Source organism: Xyrauchen texanus, chromosome 19 (assembly GCF_025860055.1).
Source record: "Xyrauchen texanus isolate HMW12.3.18 chromosome 19, RBS_HiC_50CHRs, whole genome shotgun sequence".
In the NCBI taxonomy this organism is placed as follows: Eukaryota; Metazoa; Chordata; class Actinopteri; order Cypriniformes; family Catostomidae; genus Xyrauchen; species Xyrauchen texanus.
In genome coordinates this window covers 34,475,434-34,502,913 of record NC_068294.1, presented here as the reverse complement: position 1 = coordinate 34,502,913, position 27,480 = coordinate 34,475,434, and the positions used below count along the sequence as shown (strand labels likewise).

The 27,480-nt window shown below is 37.6% G+C and overlaps 1 protein-coding gene across 1 annotated transcript; it reads left to right on the top strand.

The window, feature by feature from the left end:
• Window positions 1-919: 919 nt before the first annotated feature.
• Window positions 920-26,914, top strand: LOC127660049 (BTB/POZ domain-containing protein KCTD16-like). The gene is made up of 2 exons (XM_052150106.1): window positions 920-2,259; window positions 25,760-26,914. The coding sequence occupies exons 1-2, from the start codon at window positions 1,455-1,457 to the stop codon at window positions 26,191-26,193; spliced, it is 1,239 nt and encodes a 412-aa protein (XP_052006066.1). The 5' UTR covers window positions 920-1,454; the 3' UTR covers window positions 26,194-26,914.
• Window positions 26,915-27,480: the final 566 nt, after the last annotated feature.

Below are 27,480 nucleotides of genomic sequence, written 5' to 3'. Positions count from 1 at the left end.
TAATATTTGAAAATTAACGTAAAAAAAGAAATGTTGCAAAAGCGCATTCATGTAAATTTTTTAAGCAGAGTACAAAAGCAATGTGCGAAACTAAAAATAACTTTACTGCAATAATGCAGTCGGTTTGGCATTTATGTGTGGATAACCGCTCCATCTTCATTGTAATTATGGCTGGTGTCTACGTCTGTATGTGCAATTTACTGCCTTTGCCTAATTAATTTAATCATGTACTTCATAAAAAAGTAACCATAATCTGATTCCGAGAATGTAATTTAATGTAATTACAATTACCAGATTTTTGTAATCTGATTACATAATACAGATTACATGTTATATTTTACCCAGCACTGGTCATGTCAGCTAGAAGATAACAATGGCACATTTTTGATTTTACAGTGAAAGAAATATAAACCAAGTCAGATCAGATATTATGTAATTCTCAAATTACTGTTAATTTAATTGTTAAATTGTTAGATGCAGAATAACATCCATGGAAATGCTGCCTAGTAAATCAACTGGACCCAAGTTTGAGGATCTGTCCATGGTGCTGAAACCAGGATGCACCCTGAGGTCCCCCTCGAATTAATCTCTGGATAGTCATGTTGGATCCATGTTTCATCTTAAATCACATATTTGGCATTTTTGAACAAGTCCATAAATGTCTTAATGACATTTTTGGTTTCAGGTTAACCAGATCATATTAATATGTCTAGCACATTAATTGCATGAGTATATTAGGAAATCTGGAGAACCAGAGTGCAACGCTTGAATGTTTCCATCTGTCATTTTCCTTTAAGATGATGTAAGGCTCATCTCCCTAAGAATGGTCTCCCTCCCCCGTCTCTCCAATCCTCTCACTGCACGCTGCATTCATTCGCTCTATACACTGCTGATGCTCTGGAGTGCAAGGATGCACAAACTTCCTAATGCACCCTCAATTCCAACTAGATATCCTTTTCCTGGAATTTTTTTTAATGCTGGCTGGTGTCAGACACATGAACACTAACAGTTGAAAGTTTCCACAGAGAACAAGGCTCTTGAGAAGTTGATGCTGTCTCTTCCAGGCTGTTTTAATGGTTTTTATCACCAGAACTTGGACTGAAGAATTGGAGGTTACATGAAATGCTAAAAAATTTCCCTCTTGGGTGAGAGCTCTACTATTTCTACTTTTTATTTTTGACAGAAGAAGCAATGCTGGTTCATTAGGCAGATCATCAGGCAATTAATTGCCATATCAATTTGTGGGTGAGGACTAATAATCTGAGGGTGTAGTTTTGATGTACTCATACTTTGAAGCAGGTCTCAGATATGTGCACAACACAATAACGCCTTAGATGGACTGTGGACATCTAAGATAGGGTAGGTTATGTTCCTCTTGACTTTTTGCCCACTATATACAAATAAGACACTTTTGTAAATTTGCGTTTGTATTTTTTAAAGTGTGCTACACCAAAATGGCACTGACTGAAAATTGCAGGACTTATCAATCGCCCAAGGACACTGGATGTGCTCAGAGTTGCTCTTCGGATGTGGTTGAGCTCAATGTGGGTGGACAGGTGTACTACACTCGCTATGCCACCCTCACTAGTATGCCAAACTCACTGCTGGGGAAATTATTCTCCACTAAAAAGGACATCTCCAACGACCTGGCCCAGGACATCAAGGGACGTTACTTTATTGACAGGGATGGATTTCTATTTCGATACGTGTTGGACTATCTCCGAGATAATAACGTCGTGCTGCCGGACTATTTTCCGGAGAAAGGGAGACTTAAAAGGGAGGCTGAGTTCTTTCAGCTACCCGAGCTCGTCAAAATCCTGACACCAGATGATTATATTCATAGTGATTTTGACGACGCGTCCCAGGGAAGCGACCAGAGATTGTTCCCTTCGTCTTACCTGGACGCGCGCGACAGGCGCTATGGCTTCCTCACGGTGGGATACAACAGCTCGTGCGCCGTCGGGAGGGACGTCGATCCTAAAACTAGAGGAATAGCCAAAATCTTCATTTGTGGAAGGGTCGGTCTGGCTAAAGAAGTTTTCGGAGACACTTTAAATGAAAACAGGGATCCCGACAGGCCATCTGAGCGATACACATCTCAGTTTTATCTCAAGTTTCGCCACCTGGAGCGCGCGTTTGATATGCTCGCAGAGAGCGGATTCCACGTTGTCGCGTGCAATTCATCTCTCACCAAATCTCCTCACAACAGACAAACAGATGACAGATTCTTGTCCAATAATACAGAGTATGTCTTTTACCGTAAGTACAGTTTATTTCAATATTTAAATTACAGATTACTTGGATCAAGTGAATTTGATTCAAAGACGTGACATAGCACGAAGCTGTGGGTGTTGACACTTTCTTCCGCAAGTACCACTAGGTGTATGACTTTCTTTCTTCTGACAGATCTACAAACAGCAGTAGATTTTTTGAAAAATATCTTAGCTCTGACCAAAACTTTGAAGCTCTAAAAAGGACATAAAAGCAGAATAAAAGTCAATGGCATAGATTGGGGTTTGGTTTGGGAAGTGTTATGTTTCATTACAACACATTACACAATGCATAAGATCAGTTCAAATTAATGCACAGATAAATAAATATGTATATTCAATGTAGGGATGCCGTGGTGTGAGTTTTTGACAGTAAGATTACCGTCTGAGAAAAAAATAGCGGTTAAACGTTTTTAAGATTATTTGCACATTTTATTATTGTTCAACAGCACTGATGCAAAAAAATGCACGTCATATAACAATTGTTTAAACGTCTAAGTGGACGTGTTTCTGGGGGACATGTGGATGCTAAGGGAAGCTCTACAATAAGAAAACTGATAAACACACACACACACACACACACCCACACACATAAATAGGAGGTAATAAGATACGCTCCAATCTAGGGCACAACACTGCTTATGTACAACCTGAGCTCAGGGCACAACACTGCTTATTTACAACCTGAGCTCAGAGATGTGCTAAAAGGGTTAGTTCACCCAAAATGAAAATTATCTCATAATTTACTCACCCTCAATCCATCTTAGTTGTATATGACTTTAATCTTTCAGCCAAACACAATCAGAGTTATATAAAAAAATATCTAGGCTCTTCCAAGCTTTATAATCAGAATGAATGGTACCTTAGATTTTGATGCCCCAAAAAGCACATCCATCCATCAAAAAGTAATCCATACAGCTCCAGAGGGTTAATAAAGGCCTTCTGAAGCGAAGCAATGTGTTTTTGTAAAAACTATAATCACTGGAACAGCCGTCCGCACGTTCACTGGCTTCCTCTATCCTCTGCACTTTTGAGTTTGTCACTTCTCACCGGCACTTACACTACGCCTACGTCCCGTGAACTCGACTGTCTTGTGAACACATGGATGGCCGTTACCTGGCATCTTTAATTCATCACTTTAAAATCAATACAGCTAAAAATATTGAACTTACTAGTTTGTTGCTGGATGATCAGAGGAACATCCTGTCTACAGTATGACTTCTGCTTTTTACATCCGTCGTCTTCAGTCAGTCATTTAAATGCGGCCAAACAGACCATTTAAATAGCTTTTTAGATGAATATGTCTATATTAGATCTAATTCCTCTGTTATATTTTGGGATTCGAGTGTTTAAGCTTCACTTTCACATGAATTGAATGTTCATGTTCAGTTTATGACACCTGGCCATTAAAGCACCATGCGGCCACTGTGCGTATCCATAGCAACAGCTCCAGTACCCACACAGGCACAAGAGTTTTCACATTCAGGCTAACAAAATCTATCTTACAAAAAACTATTTTATATTATATTATTATTATTATACATGTAAATAAAGCATTTTGCATTTTTTAACCATGGATTCTAAATTCTTACGGTTAAATTAACCATGATGTTCTTAATCACAGTTAATAGTCCCTAATACCAAATTCAGTGCATATTCTTAAATATTTATACAATGTATCATATCAAACATTCAAAAAAAATGTTTAATAAAACATTTACCCTTACTGCTCATCTGAAATGCCTGTCTGCTTTCCTCACCATGAAAAACTACTGATCATTTCTATGGACACCTTTAACATCTTCATTAAAATAAGATCATGTACTGTATTTCATGTTTTCTAAATTCATACAAAAGTTTTGTGTGGGTAACAGACCTACAGAACGAAATTGCATGTTGTCAGCCACAGACTGTCTTGTGAGTTGTATTCCTGTAGGGGGCGCTTGACCCTTTAAAGCTGAATTCTCCATTCATCCACATTTAAATCTAAGAACGCTTTATATCCATTTGGAGACATTTCACACTGGATAGTTATTTTTTAACAAAAACTGATAATCGCAAGGATTCATACCTGTGAATAAAACCCGCCTCAGCATTGTATATATATAAGCATTTTTAAATATCCTCATCCAGTAATAATAAAGGACTGTGAGTTCATGTATCCTTGCCAGCACTGCAAAGGGTTTAACCCCTTCAACAGCATTGGGGCGGATGTCTCCCCCAATTCTACGCGAGTGATAAAAATAATTCAAATTAATAATAAAAATTGGTTAATTCCATGTCTTTAGAAGCGATGGCGTGGGTGAGACACAGATCAAAATGAAAGTCCTTTACTGTCAATCTCAATTTTCACATTCTTAATTTGTTGCCGATTCACATTCTATGTCCTTACCGCCACCTAGGGAGGATAATTTGTTGTGAAAACAGAATTAAATATTGGTCTGTTTCTCACCCACACCTATCATATCACTTCTGAAGACATTAATTTAACCACTAGTTAAATTAATTTAAGATTACTTTTATGCTGCCTTTATGTGCTTTTTGAGCTTCAAAGTTCTGGACACCAATCATTTGCATTGAATGGACCAACAGAGATGAGATATGTAAACAATTATTATTGTAAATGATAGAGAGTGTGAGTAAATGATGAGAGAATTTAAATTTTTGGGTGAACAGTTCTTTTAATTCTGCAATAACACTGTTATCTGCCTCAAACAGCATACTTTCTCAAACGATAACCTTGTAAGTCTGACATGAGTAAATCATGCTCATTTCTGTATTGGACAAACACTTCCCTTCAAATATTAGTAGACTGGATGGAGTTTGTCCACTACTGCTTACTTCTCAGAGAAGATTCAGAAGAATCCAGTTATTTGCTGTAGAGAGAGAGAAATGGAGAGAGAGAGAGAGAGAGAGAGAGAGAGAGAGAGAGAGAGAGCAAGAAAGGCTTTTGAGCTAATGCAGATGATTGAGAATTCCCTGAAGTACAGATCAGGGAGATGAACAGAGTGTGGTATGAATATTTTAGTAATGTACCACAGTGATGGCCGTGACACACTCTCTCACCTTTTCATTTTTTTAAGTTCATATGCTGCTCCTCATTTGGATATACGATTGTTCTCATGCACCTGCCTTCATTAGTGGTTCATTTGGCTCACCGTTGTCTCAACCAAACGGATGTTGCAGCATATGGCCAATTAAAAATCACTTTGTTCTTAATTCCGAATGAATCCCCTTGCAGAACCTAAAAAGAGTGGGGCTGGTATGACAGGGGTGCTTCTGGAGGACAGTCAGGAGATTTGGGGCGAAAGGACATACGGCTGCTTAATGATTTGTTCTCTGTCATCAGTATAATTACTGCAGCGTTCAGCCCCTCCCATAGCCCACACATAATGAGGGAACTTATAACACATCAAGAGCGTTATGTTGCATTTTATTGGAATAGCATGTGATTGCCAGGCTCCTGCGTGCAGGAAACGAAAGACAAATACTATTTGCACCGCTACTTAAATTCTAGCATACAGTATCACTGCAGCATGTTTATTGTGTTTATTTAGAGACCCACAGACACCCTACACCGACCCATACCCCTAAACCTAACCCTAACCTTCCTTTGCAAAAATTAACCAAGATTTAACTACAGTAATCATGGTATCACCATGGTATTTTTTAGTAAAATCATAGTAACCACAAAATTAAACATGGTTACTAGGCCTATATTAAAAAAGTAGTTCTGCACACTGTTATAATATAATATGTTATAATATTCCCTTTTAAAATCAAAATCAGAATGAGCTTTCTTGCCACGTATGCTTCCACATACAAGGATTTTTTTTCCAATGCACAAATACAGCAAGACAGAGATAATAAAAAAAACAAAAAAATAGAATAAAAATAAAAAGTGAATAGAAATAGAAATATACATAGAAATAATGATTTAAAAACAACAGCTACGTTTCGAACAAAACTGTTTGAAAAAAAAAAAGTTTTACCTTTTCAGTTCTAATGAAAGGCTTTTTGCCTTGATCCGGCACCTGTTGAAGTAGTGTTGAATGTGCGTGCATTTCCCCTCTTTACTAGGCCTATATTAACACCATATTACTGTAGTAACACCATGGTTGGTTGCATCAAATTGTAAAAAATAAATAAAAAATGGTTATTACAATATTACTATAGTAAAAATATTTTTATATTCTTTTTTATTTATTATTATAAGTAGTATTAATGAAAATATTAAGCGTTAGGAAACAGAATGGGAAAAAGAGTGGGACAATGGCAGAGGCGAGGCACCCACACGAAAAGGCACAGTTGTATCAGCGTTATGACCCACGCCACTGCAGATTTCTAGTGATACCGCAGGTAAACTAAGTTAAATTTTACATATAAAAATTGAGTGTGGTCTTTAAGCAAAAAGTGGAAATTAACACAACCCAGAGGCACAGGAAGGATTTGAATGTGGGGGGAGACCTATCAAGGCGTGAATCAGTGAAAAGCACTTATTATTTCCGCAAATGTCTTAGTTATATTAATTGCTATGTTCCTGCCACTACGTATTTAAAAAAAAGGATAACTTACAGCACCTTACAGGCATGAAGTTAAAAAAAAAACAGTTTATCATTCACTATAAGCCTTGTTTCAATAATCATGATTTAATTCTTATCAAATCATGTGTTTTTATATCAGTTTACATTTCATACATTTTTATATTTATAAATGACACTCCAAGCTGCACCATTCTGTTTACAGCAGGACTGGTAGAGTTCTGTTTCACTTCTGAGTTTGTTAGCCCTTGAATCCCATGATGAAATTAACCAGTTGCATTTTACAGGCTTGACTGCCTTCTCTTTTGTTGTTACTTCTGAAAACATTACACAAATGACATATTTTACCAATTTAAATGGCCCAAGAGATTGGTAATATATCATTTGTGGTCAAAGGGTTTGCTATCTCTCTTTTGTTTACACTTTTGTGTGGCTCCACACTCATTTTGTCTCTCACATGCTTATATTATGTTGCTCAGTCATCCTTTTTCTAAATGGTTATTTACTTAGGAATAATTCACCCCAAAATTCTCTCATCATTTACTCACCTCATACCGTCCCTGGTGCACATGACATTATTTCTTCTGCTGAACACAAGCGAAGATTTTTATAAAAACATTTCAGCTCTGTATGTCCATATGATGCAAGTGAATGGTGACCAAAATTTTGAAGGTTCAAAAGCACATAAAGGCAGCCTAAATGTAATTCATATACAGCATTGGATGTAATGTGTTACAAAGTAAGGTTACTGTAATTAAGTTAGTAAGTAAAAGTAAGGCATTACTCTTCATTTTTTTTGTACCTGCATTACATATAGACTTTCAACAATTCTATATAAAACAATATTGAATTGAAAATCTAACTGGGGGGAGGGATTAACCCCTTCAACCCATTTAAATGCATTGGCATTATGTCTGTGTGCGTGAACTCACGCCACTATGGGCGATACCACTTATTTTCTATTTGATCCAAAACCAATAATTTGAAGTCCAAAATTTCTTGGGATAAATTGGGTATGTAAGAGGCTGGCACCAGAATGTCTATGGCCAAAAGGCGCTATTTCCGGTAAAAGTCAAAGAACTCTGCGAGAACCAACGTCATAAAACTCTCACATAGAAGATCATCTCCACCTGAGACAACACACCCTACTTAGTAAGGACCATAAAATGCAAATTTCACTCACATCTGCCCCCCTCTCTTACATAACTCACCTCAGGTAATTTTAGAGTCACCTATAACTAAGTTATGACTTATCCTGTTCTGTAATGTAAAAGGTTTTCTGATCGATCGTACATGTTTGGTATTATTCATGAGGTCTCAGAGCAACTGGTAAAACGGTCTCATTCCCTTTCAGCAAAGTCAAATCACAAGTAAGATTTAAGAACTGTGACAGGGTGGAGGGCGGGGCCGGGTCGTGATTATACACACCCGGTCCCTTATCAGGCTAATTAAGCCTCTGAGAGGGATATAGGGAAAGGAGCAGACGAGAACTGGCCTGGCGATATAAACAATATTTTAATGATTAACTTAAACAAAAGACAAACACACACACATGACGGACATGTCCGTAAATGATCTCTCTCACGTCGCACCACCGTCCGCAATCGGCCTTTATCCCTCTCGGAGGCTTAATTAGCCCGATAAGGGACCGGGTCACTTATCAACCCCACCCGGCCCCACCCTCCGCCCTGTCACAGAACTTAATAAAATACTTCATCCTCTCAGGGACATGCCCCTCCCAGATCTCTCACAGGGACCAGATGCTGTATGCAGATTAGGTGCATTCTTTGTAAACATCAAACAACCTACTCAATCACAAGTTTCAAAGGTCTACTTACAACCTCCTAAACTATAAACCAAATCTTGAATAACATCAAACACACACATCTGAAATAACAATAGAATCGTTTGGTCCTTAAGGAGAGATGACAAAGGAATTGGGGAGTCTGTAGTCAGATCTCCCACACAATTGCTGTGTTTAGTTTTTCTCTACCAGTTATGCAATTCTTATTTCTTATGTTTTGATAAATGTTTAAATTTGACTTATTATTGATGAATGTATTATTTTAACTGGTAAATTAATTGTTACATTTAAGTTTATTCTGATTTACTATGAAACTATTGTCTTTAGTAGATTACGTTAGGTCCATGTTTCCGCAAATCTACGACCAGGTTGTGGACTAAAGCTCAGTTCTCAGTGGAGTATTGGGCACACCGACTGAGACTTTAAGGCTCAGACTAACAAATTGGCATTAGTTCAAGTGTATTTAGAGTGTACAGGCTCGATATGGAATTTCCATTTAGGACAACATGAAGTTGTCAAGCCTAAATAGGGTGAAGTCTAAACCTCTGGTTATTGTAATATTTTCTAGATAATTGTACATAGGAAACTATTGCATGTTTATATAAAGCTATTTTAACTTTTTGGTATTATTGGTCTATCTTTGTAAATGTATTGGTCATGACCTCTGGGTAGAAATAATGTTACTCTAATTAAGCGTTTTCTATCTAAGGGGACTAAACAGAATCCTTTATATAAAAGGGAAAGCATGAGCAGCCAGCTAATTAGTATTTAGTCAATTACTGTTTTAATGACCAATACTGGCGTATTTGTGATTGTGAGATCCGCGTACAAGGCCGGCGCGAGACTCTCAAAGTGACAGGAATCCAAATGAACCAGTACAATATAAAAAAAGAGTTAAATACGATGATCAAATGTTAAACCAAATTTAATAATAATAATTAAGATTGGAACATTAATATATCCTTGGAAACTTTATAATTGGAGTCAGATAAAATAAACGTGAATCATAAAATTAATAATACAGTTATTTAATTGGAATGAAATAACTTAAACTTAATGCTTATGATAAGATAGAACGAGCAGGAGACCTTCATCCACACCACTGGATACTCTCCTTGGGCCATTGGGTGGCCTCCACCTTACAGGCAATTTAAAATGTAATTTTTAGTCAGAAATCAAGTAATTTTTTTTAGATATTTTTTACATTTGTGAGCCTAAACTGAAAATTTGTAGACTTCTGTTTTGTTTACCCTTACAAAATTTAACTATGGTTTCACTACAGTAACTATAGTTTAACCATGGGATTTAGGTAAACCATAGATACCACACAATTAACCATGGTTACTACTAGAATATTACTGTAGTAAAACCATGGTTAGCTATTTTTGAAATGACTTATTAACAACAATTACACACAATTATAAGAATTAAGAAATGTCACCTTTAGATATGTTGTTATTTTAGCGTGTATTTACTGCAGTAGCAGTGGTGTAGCAGTGTCTGAAGAGGTGGGCATACTGTGAATTTATGAAAGACCCCACCCAATCTCTAAAATTAATTTACATTTATATACAGTACATATGTAAAATGTAAAAAGAAAAATATATATTTAATTTTTTCCATAAAAAAAAAAAAAAAAAATGACGGCAAGTTTCTTGCTGGCATGGTGTAGAGTACGCTGCTAAGTACCACGGTATGGCAGCTTGATGTTAAATACGTATTTAAATTAATAGGTGTCATTAAGCTACTATGGCTACTTTTATTAGGCTACTATGAAAATTGTTAATACTTTATTATTATTATTATTATTATTGATGTTCACAACACGTTATCTTATTATACCATGTATAGTCTACATAAAAATGAGAGGTTATTTTTTTTATTTGTGTACTATTGTGTGCTTTTCTGTGTATAGTGAAATTGTTTTCCTACTTAGAAAAATTAATTTAAATGATTTGATATCATGAAAAAATGTACAATCGACAGCAGTAAAAGGCAAAAAAAAGAGCATAAAAAATTGGCAGGGGTGCAATAACATACAGAATTTTCACAAAGTTTAATATCGTTAGTTAAATTGAAATGTATGTATATATATAATACATTTACAGTGCAAATTATGGTTACTCCAGGGATGCTTGTGCATCAGGTGCTGAAATTCACGTCTCGCGCAGAACTGATGGATTTTAGACACTGTGTCAAGTTCTAATGAGCTTCAGTATTTAAAAATGCACCTCAAGAAACCTGCGTTCTACTTCGTTTGTTGCACTAGCTTGTTTTTAGTCCAGGTGTCATTAAGATTCAATGTTCTGAAGAAGTTCAGGTGTCAGCGAGGACGTCATGTGACTGTTGCACCGTTACACATGAATCAAGATGGTAAAGTTTCAGTCCAAATAAAGTTTCAACGTGTGATAAACAGTTGGCCAATATTTTCCCCTTCTGCTCTGTTTGGCTGAGGGGCCGCTGTGCTTTGTTAAAACTGTTTACTGTTACTATACCATTACAAATGTTGCCTACGATCAGGGGTGCTTAAAGGTAACCCTGGGCTCATGGGCTTGCTGGTCCGCTAAGGCCCCCTTGAACAAGCACTACACAGACACCTTCAACGGTTGCGCACTGTCATCATGTCAACAACTGCGACTTCAGCTGAAAGCACTTATAAGCGCTCCTCCCACTGGGCCCCATGGGAGTAGTAAGCCCCTGGGCTTCAGCCCGTATAATCCCATGCGTTAATGCACCCTTGCCTATGGTGCTTACATGAAAAACAGCTTTTTGCAACAAATGTACTTGCTTGGAGAAGAAATTATAAAGAGAGTGATCGATTTTGAGTAACAGATTTTATTAACCATTTAGGAAAAGTTTAAGAACAGTTCAAGAGTAATTTATTTGATGTTATAGGATTTATTTGAAATAATTAAATTAATAATTTGACGTATATCCTTTTGTTGTCCATCTGGTCAAAGTTAATATGATTTTTAGAAAGTAATTAGTAATGAGTAATTTAATTACATTTTAGACAGAGTAATAAATACAGTAACCTAATGACAATGTAGAAGATGTAATTAGTAATTAGTTACATTTTTGGTAACTTACCCAACACTGTTTATAAGACTTCAGTGAATAAATCTATATTTTCAAAAGCGATATGATAAATGTGGGTGAGAAACATATATTTAAGTCAGTTTTTACTATCAATTTCATCTTTCATATTCTTCTTTTGTTTTTGATGATTCACATTCGGAGTGCATATCACCATCTACTGGGCAGGGAGGAGAATGTATAGTAAAAAAGGACTTTAATATTATCTGTTTCTCACCCACACTGATCATATGGCTTCTGAAGATTTGGATTTAACAACAGGGGTCAAATGGGTTACTTTTATGCTCCCTTTATGTGCTTTTTGGAGATTCAAAATGTTGGTCACCATTTACTTTCATTGTGAGGACCTACAGAGCTGAAATATTCTTCTAAAAATCTTTGTTTGTGTTCAGCAGAAGAAAGAAAGTCATACATCTAGGATTGAAGGTGAGTTACTGATGAGAGTATTTTCATTTTTGGATGAACTATCCCTTTAATCATTTAGCATGCCTTCTGCAGGTTGTTGACATTTTTTCTACATTATTTGCACCAACTGCTAAGTTTTGTCTCTGCATTAATTAATAGTTGTGATTAATGGCCAAAGATCACAGCCACCATTATTTCTGCTAAGCAGAGAAATAAATTGCTTAAGCATCCTGCAATTCATAAACCTCTCCCACATATTCACATTTCATAGCTGCATTCTGATGGAACTCATTTTCTGATTTATTTCCCTGTCTTTATTTATTGCATGGATCAAACATGACATTCAAGTTTGACTCAAAATTGTGATGATGTTGTAAGGCTCAGAGATCTACAGTAAACAGTTTAAATTCCAAACACATTGTACATTGATAAAATGAAAAATGAAAAAAGAAAAAAAAAAAAACGAATATGTAAAATATTGACACTTTTTTCATCCTCTGTAGTGTTCATACAACACAAGAATAAGTACATAAATATTTGGCCTTTCTCATGCAAGCAGATTCTTTGTGAAAGCATTTATTACTGACAGGATTGGGGCGTAATGGAATACGTGTAATCGGATTACGTATTTAAAATACGAAATACAATTTTCAATTGTACAACAGTTACAATTTAAATAAATAGTAATTAGAATATGGTTACATAAAAAAGTATTTTGATTACTAATGAGATTACTTTGCATTTTATTTGTCATTTGTTTCATTTAATATTTAGTCCTTTCAGATAGAAAACATTTACTATAAATCCCTATAAATTATTGAATTTAAAGTGCAATAGCAGTGAAACACTTTCTTATGATGTGTTACATTCATATGCGCAGATGGAGAAGTACGTTTGAAGTAAGTTTGGAGCAGAAGAAATAGAAATAAACCTTGTGTAAATTGTCAGCTTTACGCTAAGTTAAAATGCTATTTCTAGCCATTTTACATGCACATGTTACCAGCCACGATCATATTTTTTTTATCAGAAAATTCACATTGGATCATAATTTCTTTATTTGCTGAAGAAGTAATCCAAATTATTTACAATGCATCACTGACCTTGAGTAATCTAACAGAATATGTTACAAATGACATTTTACAGCATGTAATCTGTAGTGGAATACACCCTCCCAACCCTGGATACTGATGCTCTTTGCTCTTTAGATCATTATCGGTAACAATATATCATCAAATTGACTGGTCTACCCTTCTGACCATTAAGGACCAAAACAGTATAGCTAATTATTTACATCACAATCATGCTTGAAAGCTTTTTAATTACAAAGCTGTCAGATGTTTCTTAAGGTCACCTTCTCAGCTGCTTAATAAGATTGATAATATATGAAAAGTTTTGTTGTCTTAAAGCAGAACAGAAAGGCAATGAAGTTCAACTGAAGCTGATGCAGCATGAATAATTGTCTCTAAATTCAAAACCTAGAATCTAGATTAGATTAAGTTTTACACTACATGATTTTGTATTTCATGTAACACAACATCATGACACAGCCTGCCACATTGTTTCCAGACCAGTGCAGCTTTGACATTAGTGGGGGAGAGTCAAGTGTGGATCAGGGATTGTATTAGGCCCATAGCACACAGTTTGCAAGCTGGGCAACTAAGCTTGTCAAAATACGACATGGTTAGAGAGAGTCAGAGAGAGAAAGCTTATTTTGGCTATATCCTCCCAGAACCTCATGTCAATATGTAGTTTCTATTATGACTGTGAATGCAAGTGATTTACAGTCATTATCGAACTGGCACAGAGATGAGAGAAAAGAAAGAAAAGAAAATCAATCATGTCACCAATAAGGGATTTGATATGGGACAGATCCAAACTGCTGTACGGATAGAGCCACTTGGCCACCTGAGATGGAAGGCGAATCAAGAACAGAGAAAGCAGTCCAAGAGATTCCCCAAACAGAACCAGCCTTATCCAGCATGTTAATGGTTTTCATGCTCAAGAAATCTGTGAAATTACATAGGCACTGAACTGAGGCTCGGAACATGGCATAGATGCTTTGCCTTTATTAGACAAATCCTGTTGCAATTGCTGTTCAGTTTCACTGTTAGCAACGTTTTATGAATAAGTTATCCCAGTTATTCCAAGCTTATTAATAGGACCTTAAGCAAAATCTTGTAATATGTGTATAGATAAAGAGCAAGAGAGGCCCTAAATGTCTACTACATTCATATATGTATACATTCTATGAATGTTCTTTTGGCTATACTTTCTAAACCATTTGACTTTTAACGTTTATTCCAGTGCAATATATGTATATTTCCCATCAAATGAATCCCAACTCCCCAGCCTTCTACATGACGCTTCCTCGAAAGCCGCCACTCTCCCCATCTCCGTGCAACATTCTTTTTTCTTTTTTTTTTCTCACCTATTTCTCCCCAATTAGGAATGCACAATTTTCAACATGCTCTAAGTCCTCCTGGTGGCATAGTGACTCGCCTCAATCTGGTGGCAGAGGACAAATCTCAGTTGCCTCCGAGTCTGAGACCATCAACCCACGCCTCTCAACGGCTTGTTGAGCACATTACCATGGAGAAAAGCGTGTGTGGTGGCTTCACGCTCTCCTCTGCACAACTCACCTTGCGCCCCACTGAGAGCGAACCACATTATAGCGACCACGAGGAGGTTACCCCATGTGACTCTACCCTCCATAGCAATCGGCATTTGGTTGCTTAGGAGACCTAGCTGGAGTCACTCAGCTTGCCCTGGATTCGAACTTGTGACTCCAGGTCTGGTAGTCAGCGTCAGTAATCACTGAGCTACCCAGGCCCCCATACGTGCACCATTCTTGAAATGATAGCATTCCAGCCAACTTCCATCCCCTTAAAAAATTTGTCTGCCGATCATGACACTGGTTAGAACCCAGTTTTTTATGTGTTTATCTACTATATTGATGACTGCCCCATCTCCTAAAATACTCCTAAGAGTCTGGGGTAAAATGACATTTGAGTGCCCAATACATCACACCTAAAACTCTGAACCTTCAACCAAAATTCTTGGATCTTAACACACCACCAAAAAACATGGTGTAAAGTGGGTTATGGGAAAGGAGGAGGCGAGAATAAAAAATAATATAATATAATTAGCTTAAAGCAAAAGTTTATGAGCCACACCTCCCACCACCACCCCTGGAAAATCATCTTCCTTTCTTATTGCGGCTGCTAATGGTTCCAGTGCAAGACAGAACAATAATGGGGAAAGAGGGCAACCCTGCCGGCTTCAAAATAATCTGAAATTAATCAATTTGTTTCTACCGCTGCTACCAGGTGTCTATAAATAATCAGGGTCTGATTATTTGGCACTGACCACATGATATTGATGAAACGCCTAATGTTATCAGAACAGCTAAGGCTCTGAATAATCCCCACCTGATCAATATGTATAAGAGATGTCATAACTTTACTTTATCGGTCATTTTTGTTTTTACAATATTTTAATGTCTAGCTGGATCAGGGATATTGGACATTAACTTTTACACTTACTTGGATCTTTGTACTTTTTAAGAATCAGACTTATCCAGATTTGTGTCATGGTTGGAGGAAGCTTTCCATTCTTTAATGATTCCTTATAAATTTCTAGCAAAAGTGGAGCCAGTTCTGTAGCATAAGATCTAAAAAATTCAGCGGCAAAGCCATCTGGCCCCGAATCCTTGCCTGTGGCAAGGCCTTAATTACCTCGCCAAGCTCCTCCAAGGTTAACTCGGAATCAAGAGAATTGTTTTGCTCAGTCGTCAGTCTAGGAAGTTCTAATGGTTCCACAAATGTTCTAATATGACATGGAACTATAAAGATCAAGATAGAATTCTTTAAAAGCATTATTAATATAATTGGTATCGAGGTAAATATTTCCCCACCAGCAAAATTCACTGAAGGAATGGTAGAAAAAGACTCTCTCTGTTTTATATATCTAGCCAAAAGCTTCCCTGCTTTGTCCCCTAACTCAAAGTATTACTGTCTTGCCCTGAATAGCAAAAACTCCACCTTTTGCGAAATGGTATTATATCTGTATTTCAAAGGGGTCAATTCTCGGAGGCCATTAGACAACATTCGGTGCTTCAGCTCTGCTTCAGCACTTTTAATATTCCCTTCCAATTCCATGGGTTCTTGTGCTTTGGAGTTTTTGGTGAATGAGGCATACTGTATGATCTGGCCCCTAAAAACTGCCTTAAGTGCCTCCCGAGCCTTGCCCACAAAGGACCAGTCGGTCTCCATAAAAACATTGATTTCATACTTTAGCATTGTATGATTTCATACTTTAGCACTGATTGAATTCAGGATTTTGTAAAAGGGATACATTAAAGTGCCAACAATGTGATTTATTTTTCTCTGTATGTGGCAACACCTCTAAACACACCAGGGTATGATGTTTACAATTGAGCAATCAACAACAGATGAAATGAGGGACTTAGATATAAAAGAAATCTATTCTGGAGTAAATCTTATGGACTGATGAAAAAAAAATTTATAGTCCCTACCAGATGGGTTCAAAAGTCTCCAAATATCTATAAGACCAAGATTTGTACACATCCTGTGAAGCATCAATGTTGCTCTAGGGGGGTTGCACACTTTTGCTTCACTATGATCAAGGACTGAGTCCATCAAAAGATTAAAGTCTCCTCCCAATATTATAGCATGAGGGGTGACAGTGGCTTGCAAAATCCCTTCAAGATCTATAAAAAAGCCCTGATCATCAATGTTAGGTGCATAAATATTTGCTAATATAAGATTTTACCCCTGAATTTCTGCTAAAACAATAATGACTCTTCCTATCCATCATCCATCTTCAACCGCTTATCCGAAGTCGGGTCAGCGGCTCCAGCATGGGGCCCCAAACTTCCCAATCCGGAGCCACATTAACCAGCTCTGACTGGGGGACCCCGAGGCGTTCCCAGGCCAGTGTGGAGATGTAATCTCTCCACCTAGTCTTGGGTCTTCCCCGAGGCCTCCTCCCAGCTGGACGTGCCTGAAACACCTCTCTAGGGAGGCGGCCAGGGGGCATCCTTACCAGATGCCCAAACCACCTCAACTGACTCCTTTCGACGCAAAGGAGCAGCGGCTCTACTCCGAGCTCCCCACGGATGACCCCGAGGTACTTGAACTCCTTCACTTGGGGCAATACCTCCTTCCCTACCTGGAGTACGCACTCCATCGGGTTCTTGATGAGAACCATGGCCTCAGATTTAGAGGTGCTAATCCTCATCCCAGCCGCTTCACACTCGACTACCAAGCGATCCAGTGAGAGCTGAAGGTCACTCTTCCTAAACATATGTAACTCTTCTTTGGATTGCATATGTTTACTTATCAGTTTAATGACTTCCCTGCTTCTGAGCCTTTTTTAAATTACTTTTAACCAACTAGACCCAAGTTAATTTTTTAATGGATGTACAGTCATTTCCCCTCCCAGTTAACACAGGTCCATTTTAGGTATTGTATGAAAACCTCATAAGAATATACACACACTGAGCACTTTATCCTTTGCTCTCAATTCTTTGTGAGATGGATTACATGATGTTGGAAAAATTGGAAGTAACCATTAGAAGATGGGTAATTTGTGGCCATGAAGGGATGCACATGGTCAGCAACAATACTCTAATAGGCTGTTGCATTCAAGCTATTATTGACTGGTGTTAACAGGCCCAAAGTGTGCCAAGAAAACATTCCCCACATCATTACACCACCGCCACCAGCCTGAACTGTTGACACAAGGCAGGTTGGGTCCATGGATCCATGCTCTTGGTGCCAAATTCTGACCCAACAATCTGTGTGCCTCAGCAGAAATCAATATTCATCAGACCAGGCTATGTTTTTCCAGTCTTCAACTGTCCAGTTTTGGTGAACCTGTGCCCACTGCAGCCTCAACTTTCTGTTCTTGGCTGATAGAAGTGGAACCCGACATGGTCTTCTGCTTTTGTTGCCCATCCGCCTCAAGGTTTGACGCGTTGTGCATTCTGACATGCTATTCCGCTCACTGCAGTTGTACAAATTGGTTATCTGAGTTATCGTAGCCTTTATGTCAGCTCAAACAAGTCTGGCCATTCTCCGTTGACCTCTCATCAACAAGGCATTTCCTTTCGCAGAACTGCTGCTCATTAAATGTTTTTTTTTCCCCATTCTGATGGTTGATGTGAACAATAACTGAAGCTCCTGACACATATATCTGCATGATTGTATGCATTGCATTCTGCCACACGATTGGCTGATTAGTTAATCACTTGAATAAATAGGTGTACAAGTGTTCCTAATAAAGTGCTAAGTGAGTGTATTTGCATGTATCAAGAATGTTTTACTCTACTGTACTCTTGAGTCAATCTTTTTCATAAAACAACTGTTTCTAGAATCTTCATCTCTAGAGGCAGTGGCTCTTCTTTAGTGTTAGATAATGCTTGCTCTCCCAACACCCTCCCTTGTCAACTTGTGAAAGCTTTCCTTCTCCACATCTCAAAAGAGACTACTGTAGTGATGACAGGGCCTCTGTCATCTCATTCTGGTGGTTTCATTACACCCCATCAGTTCTTTGAGAGGGGTCATGACTATGTTGAGATGATCTGGGCTCTCCAATCTGTCCATCTGGCACTTCTTCGCCTCAGACACACATGTCTAACAAAAGAAAAGAGATTGCAGCTCATGTCAACATAATTGTCACATTGCCTGTAATCTTCCAGCACAAAGCCTCTGGATCGCAGAGAGACCGGGATTGGTATGACATGTCCTTGGATTAGGACAATGAGTGCTTATTAAATTCAACCATGTCACATCCTTCTGTCACCCCGCCTCATTTCAGATCAGCTCATCTGATTCGTCAGCTCTTTTTACATTAGGACACCTCATACGAATTGCGATCAGGGTAGGATTGACACCCTTAAAATTCAGACTTCTTGAACTTATGGTGATTTCGGTGATGTAAAGTCAAGGGTGGTATTGACTTTTTACACATGTGGCACACTACATATGTACAAAGTTTAATTTTCTTCTATACCAGCTTTTTTCATCCACATAGATGATTTATCTATTTGACTGTTCCCCCACAAGCACAAAATTGGCCTATTTTACACATTAACAAGGAGATAAACATTACTTAACTTTAGGCTAACATACAGAATGGTGATTAGATGTCATACTGCACAGGTCAAGGATGGTCTTGAATTTTAACCATGCTGACTACAGGGTTTATATTTCCTAGATACCAGCCTTTTTCCTCTGCAAAGTCGAGTAATCTAAATGACTGTTTCCCCACAAGGACAAAATTGGCCTATTTTGCACATTAACAAGGAGATAAACATTACCAAACCTCAGGCTGTGTCAAATCCATAGTGGAGGGTCTTGTATCTCTATTTAGACCTTAATCAGACATAGACACTGTATATTTACACAGACCTCTTTTAACAAGGCCCCTAAGCTAAACCTGAGACACAAAAACGATTTATCAACAGCATTCATGTGGCGTTGATTTAGTCTTTATCTTGTTGTCTGTACTTTTCCAAAGGATGAAAGTATTGCACAGGATACTAGAAATCAGGATCAGTAGAATGTGAATATAAAGTTAACCTGGAGCATGTTGCAGTAACAATGCACATTAAAAATGATCGCAATCAGGCATTTATGCAATAATTGAAACAGGCTTGTTGACTTTGCAACTGATAAACTTTTTTGTCACTGTAAAAAAACATTTTGTCAAGTAAACTAAAAATGTAGTAACATAAGTTTAATTGGTTAAAAGTATGATTTAATATGAATTAATCCGCCTGGCTACATTACTGTAGGTTACATCAACAAAATTATTTTGAAAATTTCTTGTGATCTGAATGAAATTAAATTAGGAAATCAGTGGCAATACTCTGCTCTAGTCACTTTCTTCTACAGTGCAGAGATGTCTTTACTAATTTCCCATATCAAACCAATCTGTTAAAAATGAAGAGATTAATAAATAAAAAATAAAAAAATGCCTTTATGGTCTGAAGCTAGATACCTTTAGAAGGAATTGTATTTTTATCTTAGTAAAATTAATGGTTGTCATTGTAGTGTGGAAAGGCAGAGAACCACAAGCATTTGTGTGTGTGTGTGTGTGTGTGGGCAGGTTTAAGTGGTTCATGGGGACTTTTTTATAGGTTACAAACTGGTAATTACAAGGGTATTATGCTATAAATGTGGTTTATGAGGACATTTCTAGTGTCCCCATAATTCAAATCACTTATAAAACATACTAAAAGAATTTTTATTGAAAATGTAGAAATGCAGAAATTTTTTTGTGAGGGTTAGGTTTATGGGTATGGTTAGGGGATAGAATCTATAGTTCATGCAGTATAAAAATAATTATGTCTATGTCATCATAATGATGACTTACATGTGTGTGTGTGTGTGTGTGTGTGTGTGTGTGTGTGTGTGTGTGTGTGTGTGCGTGTATTTATCACTTTGTGGGGACCAAATGTCCCCATAAGGATAGTAAAACCCGAAATTTTTGACCTTGCGGGGACATTTTGTCGGTCCCCATGAGGAAAACAGCTTATAAATCATACTAAATTATGTTTTTTAAAAATGTAAAAATGCAGAAAGTTTTCTGTGAGGGTTAGGTTTAGGGGTAGGGTTAGGTTTAGGGAATAGAATATAAAGTTTGTACAGTATAAAAACCATTATGTCTATGGAAAGTCCCCATAAAACATGGAAACACAACATGTGTGTGTGTGTGTGTGTGTGTGTGTGTGTGTGTGTGTGTGTGAGTGTGCGTGCGTGCGTGCGTGTGCCCTGGCTTGGTGAAAACAGCTTCCACAAATGCCTACAGGGTTGTGGTGAGCATGATTGGATATCTTTCCTGGCATATCAAAACAAATCTTGATTTTTCAAGAGCTGTGATATTTATTCTTTCCCTTTGTGTTTGTAAATAGGCCTCATATTTTAAGCTGGACAATCTTGGATCCTTACAGCCCTAAGGAAATTTTTTATTGCTCAGAGGTTGCTCTTTCACAGCTCTGAAGACGGAGTTATTTGTGATGTAAAGGAATATTCCGGGTCCAACACAAGATCAGCTAAATCAGCTAAACGCCACCAATAACAGCCACAACTAACATTCATCATAACATAAAATATAACAATCTCTAGTGCTGGATCACCACTTATTATAACACACACAAACAAAATGTAAACTCCTGCTCAAAAACTGGAGTTGTTTCTTCTGCATTAGACACTTACGAAAGCTATTTAAAAAAAAAATTGTGGACAAAATTGGCAAAGGCAAAAAGTGGGAGGGACAAGTCCCATCTATCCCACCCGTAAATGACTCCTAGGTTGGAAAGCATAGTCCAGATAAATTTCTCTTATAAGAATTTGATGACAAATGTTTGAATTCATATTGAAATCTTCGAATATCTTGGCAGATCTAAGCATAGTTGTTGATATCTCTTCTGATTGCAACACTGTAAAATGTTTGGCAGGTAACCTAAAAATATCGTGGCTCTGTGTCGCTCACGGCCCACCATTAAAGAGATTTCAATCATTGTTTTTATAAACTATGGGAGGGGAAAGAAGATTAAGTAATCACTCAAAAGCAACTAATCTTAACTCTTGGTACTGTTTTCTAGTAGACATAATCAATTATTAATGCCATAGTTTTTATAAATTAAACTTATCTCCAACCTAATGCACAGATCCATAGCAAGCACTCATTGGTGTCACCAGCTCAATGCAGGTCATAAAGAAAAATACATTACTTGCTGCAATATTCCCATGACCTGTAACATCAGTTGCTCAATGTGAGCATTACAGGTTTGAGTGTTAATAAATAATGCATAGAATTGCGCCACACTATTTTTAGGATTTTAAAGAGAGCTCCTGCCCAAGGAGCCATATTACGTAAAGCATACTGCTCAGGAGAATTTGTATCAGGAGCACTCTCAGGCATTTACTGTAGATGCAATGCATTACGGGTAGGTGGGTGGGTGCCCCTTGTGATGAGATTGTCTCTGCTCAAACCTGGTGCCAAATGCATCTCCCAAGATTGTGTAATTCATGAGAATGCACTCACATACGGTAACTGATTTAGCTCTGCAGATAATCCCCAGCCATAATGGGCCTGCAATATGATCCCAGCAGCTGTATGCCGCTCTGTAGACTCTTTGAGATGAGAATACAGACAGCGGATGGGTGAATAAAGCAAAATGCAATCAATTTCTTGTCTGATAGATACTGTAGCAATGATCTTAGTGAGTATTAATGGTAAACAACACAAGATTTGCCTAATGTCCTGCTGACAGAGCCATTTTATATTACCTATATATACCTCTTACAGTAATCCTGATAAGCCATTATAGGGGAATTGTGGCAGGGCGGAGGGCGGGGCCGGGTCGTAATGCTACACACCCGGCACCTAATCAGGCTAATTAAGCCACTGAGAGGGATGAGAGTGACCGAAGACGGCAGTGCGACAGAGAGAGAGATTTACCGGCAGCTGCCCGACACCTGTGTGTATTTGTGCCTTTTTGGTTCAGTTTATTATTAAACTATTATTTATATTGTCAAGCCAGTTCTTGACTCCTCCTTTCCATTAATCCCTTTACACTGGAGGGATGCACCGTAGTAGAGTCCTACCATTTCTCTCTCTCCTCTCTCTGAATAGGGCATCTGAGGACAACAGTAAGTTTAGCAGCACTTCAGCCCAACTTATTTTAGTTTTATGATATTGCTATTGGTGCTTTGCTCCAGTATTTTATTTGCAGTCCCATTTGGATGCACCATCCATTTGAAAAAGAGGAGAGGAGAGAAGTGAAGGGGAGGGTTGGAGAGGAGAGGAGAGGAGAGGAAAGGAATGGTGAGGAGAGGATTGAGGATGTGAGGGATACTGATCTTTTATGCAGGAAATGTTCTGCCTCTTTTGGTGTCAGATTCATGGATTCCCATTAGAAGCATACTAAACTTTTTTTAGTGCAATGCAATCACACTGCCTCCGATTAGCTTGTTATTACATTCAGCAGAAACTATTTACAACTCAGTTGAATAATTTTGTAATTAATCAGTGTAAATAAGCTGCTTTTGGGAACAAACACAAATTGTTGCTTCTGGGAAGACATAAAATATTGTTTCTGCTTCACACACAGTGAGCTAGATTACAAATTTGTTGTCATCATTAACTAATAACATACTCCGGCATAAATTACAACCCTTATATGCAGAGGATGGCTCATAGGTTATAACTCTTTTTAACAGTGTGTCAAGCTGATGGGAAAAGGCTTGAAATTGTACACATGAGAGAGAGAGAGAGAGAGAGAGAGAGAGAGTGTGAGAGAGAGAGAGAGAGAGAGAGAGAGAGAGAGAGAGAGAGAGAGAGAGAGAGAGAGAGAGAAACAATAACGGGAAGATGAAGATCTGATGACCCCTGGGGAGAAAATGTTTGAAAATATTTACCCCAAAAGAAGAAATATTTAATTGTTTCAGCCTGGCTTCTTCAGCCAATCTCAATGGAAAGGTGTCACCACTCTGTCAGCACTAAGTAGCATCTCAGACACATGACAATAGTCTCAAAAGTTTCCATCCAAAACTTTCATTTATGTGGAAATTTGGACAAACAATTTGAAAATAAAGCAGCATTTCCATCCCATATATTTTCTGGGGAAATTGTCACAAAATAGAAATCTAAAATTAAAGTTGAAGCCATTGTGGCTCTTTTATTAAATTGAATAAATTCTTACTGGCTGTTAAGAGCATGAAGACAAAACACAAACTTCATGTTTGCTAGCATTCAATAGTAGCCTGCTGTTACTAATATCATACTAATACTATCATTTTGATGACAGGCTTTGGTATTTTAGAATTACCCGAGCAACTTTTGAGATGATATTTATGATATTCTCTGAGCAAACTGTGTTCATGTGGCTTACTGAGGCAAAGTCACGTGATATTCCATTGTAGTTTATGCACAGGTCTTCTTATTGAATAAAACATGTGCTCCAAAATTAAAATAAAGAAATCTATTGAATCCCAGCTAATCAGGGTGTTAATATTTAAGATTAGGATAAAAATAAATTAGCCTCCAATATTAACAGTATATGTACAAATTTTTTATTTTAATGTGAGGTTTTAGGACCTTTATTAAGTATAAGGGTGAATCTCATGAAGCTTGTCAAGACCATGTCCAGGTCAAATTTCACCCCAAAATCTAAATAATTTTATTGTATTATATTTAGTATTAAGAAAATTATGCCTGATTTTATGACAATTAAGAATTTTAGCATTGTGTCATTATTTTCATCTAAATTAAGCTTTTTCCCTTATTCTCATTACTTAATACAGTAACGACAATCATCCTGTCGAGACATAATACATTTTTTTTATTATTTAAATCAGCATAAATTGAATTAACTATAACTACCATGATATATCAATATTTTACATAATACAATTTAAACAATATATTGTTGTTTTTATCATTCACAATCGCAATCAGATTTATTTGATTTATTATTTTTTGCATTACAGTAATGAGTATTCTGTAGGAAAATGGCCCTAAAATTTTCTCTGGGCAAAATATTTGTTCTTTTTTATTATTGAAATATGACCTGGACATGTTTTTGACAGTTTTCATGAGATTTTCCTGGATGTTCCTGCTTTAATGTAGCAATAGTGACATTCACAGAGTTCTCATCCAGGATCCCAGGAGTGAGTGGTGAGCGGTCTTCATAAACTGAAGGAGACATTTGGGCTCGCAGGCAGATTTATTGGACCTGCTACAGCTTATGCCAGGAAATAGAGTAGCTAGAGGTTTGTGGTCTGTCTGTGAAGATGAACAGGATGTCCTACATTCAGTTTCACAAAGTGCTTCTTAGAAATAAAGAACATGTTTTCATTTCAGATCGTTATTTCAAAAAACACTACCACCACATGAATGGCTCATACTTTGAAGATTGGTGATGTTTGTGCATTTAGACTCTATTTCGATGCATACAAACTGATGTCTATCAGTGAACAAAAGGGCCTTGATGTAGACTGTTATCTGTTTGAAACAAGGGCTCAGTCCTTTGTGGTTTTAGCAAAGCTCTTTGTCCAAAACACAAAACAGATCAATACATATAGTACACACAGCGATTTAAATATGGATTCTTTATATCTTTGAAAAGGTCAAATAGATAAGGTCAAACTATTCAATGTCACGCCGCTAGCTTACAGTCATACATATTAATGTGCTCCATTTTCCAATGTGTTCGTGATGCTCTTTTTCAGGTTTGTGAGTTTCATTTCCTTCTGAGTAAATGGTGCATGCTATTTGCGCTTCTTAAATGCTGGCTTAAACATTGACTGGGTAAAATAAGAAATATCTGTGCCATTGAGGAGCATTGATCATGTCTGTGTTGGCTGAACTACAGTAATATAAGGGGAATTGGAAAATATCTTTCCTTCTCAGTTCTTTCACCTTTGTTATCAGGTTGCATGCATTCTCTTAACTTCACAGAAACTGATTCTTCTGCAATCTGATACCTGCAACACTGCAGTGACTTCCAAAATGACTTCCAATTCGTCCCCTGAAGCTGCTGTAGAGTAGATTTGTGTTGTTATATGTAATGTGATGACATTTGTGGGTTTTTGTGGATTTGTGCTTTGAAGGTGGCCCATCTGGATGGTCTTCACCTCACTGCGACTGCTGCTGTAAGAGTCACAAGAGCGAGTGTGAAGGTGAAAGCGGCACTTCCTTCAATGAGCTCACCACTTCCTGTTCCGAGACCCAATCAGAAGCCAGCTCTCCCCAGGAAACTGTCATTGTTCGTCCTGTCACCCGCCAACCCAACATCCATACTTTGGACCGGCCGGTGAAAAAGGGTCCGACCCCAATTCCCAGGAGAACTGATCTGCTTCGCATCCGGACCACTGGGCCACGTGATATCATGGTAGGAAAGAGAAAAACAGCCAAGGAGAAGATGACCCCAGAGCAGGAGCTGGAGAAATGCATCCAGGACTTCCGACGGATTAAAATTCCTGAACATTTTCCGGAGAGGAAGTACATGTGGCAGTCAGAGCTCTTGAGAAAATACAAGCTCTGAAATGATTTCCTGTGGAATCAGTGAGCCTATTGGTGCAACACAACAAAGCTCTCAGTGCTTAAGATGACATCATAATTCTTCTTTTGCTTCAGTTTAATTGGCTGGTCTGTTTAATCATCCAGCGAGATGCACATTTAACAAATCAGTGGACCTCAAGTGACTCCTAAAAGGACCAGCCTTGCTTTACAACAAAGTACAATGACATTTAACTCAAATTTCTCAGCATCTTGACAAAGCAGACCACTCAAATGCAAATAGATTGTGTATGTACAAAAGAAGCACACATATAGCCTGTAAATGTTACAAAATGGCTCAAGGATAGCACTTTGGGACAGTATTACAATGGTATACTGAACACTGCGTGTATGAGTACTGTGGGATTCGTATGTGAATGTGTTTAGCATTATCTGGTATTGTGTTCAAATGATGGACAGTACTACCACAAACCTATCCTTTATTTAAAGTGTTTAAAACAGCACAAATGAGTATGTTTCCTGCTGTAGAAAGAGGACAATGCATGTTTTTTCACTCATATAGAATAATGGCTCGTATCAACTAGCTCCAATTAATTTGTGGTGTGATCTACCTTATTCACCAAACATCATTCACCTACATCCAGATAAAGTATATCTTTCCTAGCCGACTGAAATTTTAAGTCATTTCTGTTTATCATTGTGAACATTTGTGCAGAGAATGTTATTTGCTTTTGCCTGTGGGTATATGAGGGTTTTTTGTTCTGAATGTGCAATGAATCATTAAAGTTCATTTGAGTTGACATGTTGCAAAGAACAATGTTGCACCTCTCACAGCTCTACATTAGAATAGGCCTAGCATCTAAATAGGATCCTCGACAGATAAATCAAGAGCTGGTTGTTTCTTTTTTGTGTCAAATAAAAATGTGCATGCAAATCAGGTAGAAGATGTGAGGAGGTAAATTGTCTCCTCGTCAACAATGTGCCAGATGACCTTAACCTCCTCTCAGAATTTTTAAAGATATGAGATTTGCTGAATCTAATGCTAAACCGCCAAACAAATCTATTTCCCACTGCACTTTTAATATTCAGATGCAAAACGTCTGCTTTCTGCTGCCTTATACTGTATATTCGCTTTCTCTTTTTCCATGAAGGAAAGTAGTTGAGAAATACATGTATCGCAAGTACCATTTTTAACTGACTATTTTTAGCCATAAGATTCTGCTGTGTTGCTACATCTCATCCGCAACAGAGGGGCTTTGGGACTGCAGAAGACACAGACACATTAAAGTGTGATAGACTTGGAGACGTGCAT

Bases quoted from the DNA above. Each gene is read 5' to 3' on its own strand.
- LOC127660049 (XM_052150106.1), top strand. From the start codon at position 1,455: ATGGCACTGACTGAAAATTGCAGGACTTATCAATCGCCCAAGGACACT. The intron at 2,260-25,759 runs GTAAGTACAGTT...TGTGCTTTGAAG, and splicing joins TACAGAGTATGTCTTTTACC to GTGGCCCATCTGGATGGTCT.